This window comes from Cystoisospora suis (genome assembly GCF_002600585.1).
Source record: "Cystoisospora suis strain Wien I chromosome Unknown contig_3299, whole genome shotgun sequence".
NCBI classification, from domain to species: Eukaryota; Apicomplexa; class Conoidasida; order Eucoccidiorida; family Sarcocystidae; genus Cystoisospora; species Cystoisospora suis.
In genome coordinates, this window is record NW_027156094.1 from 1 (window position 1) to 388 (window position 388).

The window sequence follows — 388 nt, forward strand, 5'->3', positions numbered from 1 at the left end:
TCCTGCTTCTTCCTCTTTTAACATGATAAAATCGCAGCACCATCACATTCTAGGACATTCTTCAAGGCCCCTCAACGTAGCCAGTCATCCAGCCAGCCTCCTGGCTGCTGAAGACTCTCCAAGAAGATATACAGGGCATACACAAATGTCTCTCTCTCGTATATGAATGTTCTTCATGAGTAGCACAGAGAAGAGAGACACCACAGTATATGATGAACCCTCTCACCATAGAAGAGAAACGAACGCTTCGTCTTCAGAAAGAAAAAAGGAAAGATGAACAGAAGGGAAAGGTGTTGAAGAAAGACACTTGAAAAGAACAGGATGGAAGAAGAAGTGAATGAAAGCTCTTCTATCTATCGAACACCAACATGGGGAGAAAAGAAAACAC

At 42.8% G+C, this 388-nt stretch overlaps 1 protein-coding gene across 1 annotated transcript; it reads right to left on the minus strand.

Moving 5' to 3' along the window:
• Position 1: 1 nt before the first annotated feature.
• CSUI_006492 (uncharacterized protein) lies at positions 2-386 on the minus strand. Its single transcript, XM_068066650.1, has one exon. It carries the CDS (start codon positions 227-229, stop codon positions 62-64), a length of 168 nt encoding a protein of 55 aa, XP_067921374.1. The 5' UTR covers positions 230-386; the 3' UTR covers positions 2-61.
• Between the last annotated feature and the right edge of the window lie 2 nt (positions 387-388).

Excerpts from the sequence above, each read along its gene's own strand:
- CSUI_006492 (XM_068066650.1), bottom strand. The coding sequence starts at position 229 with ATGGTGAGAGGGTTCATCATATACTGTGGTGTCTCTCTTCTCTGTGCT.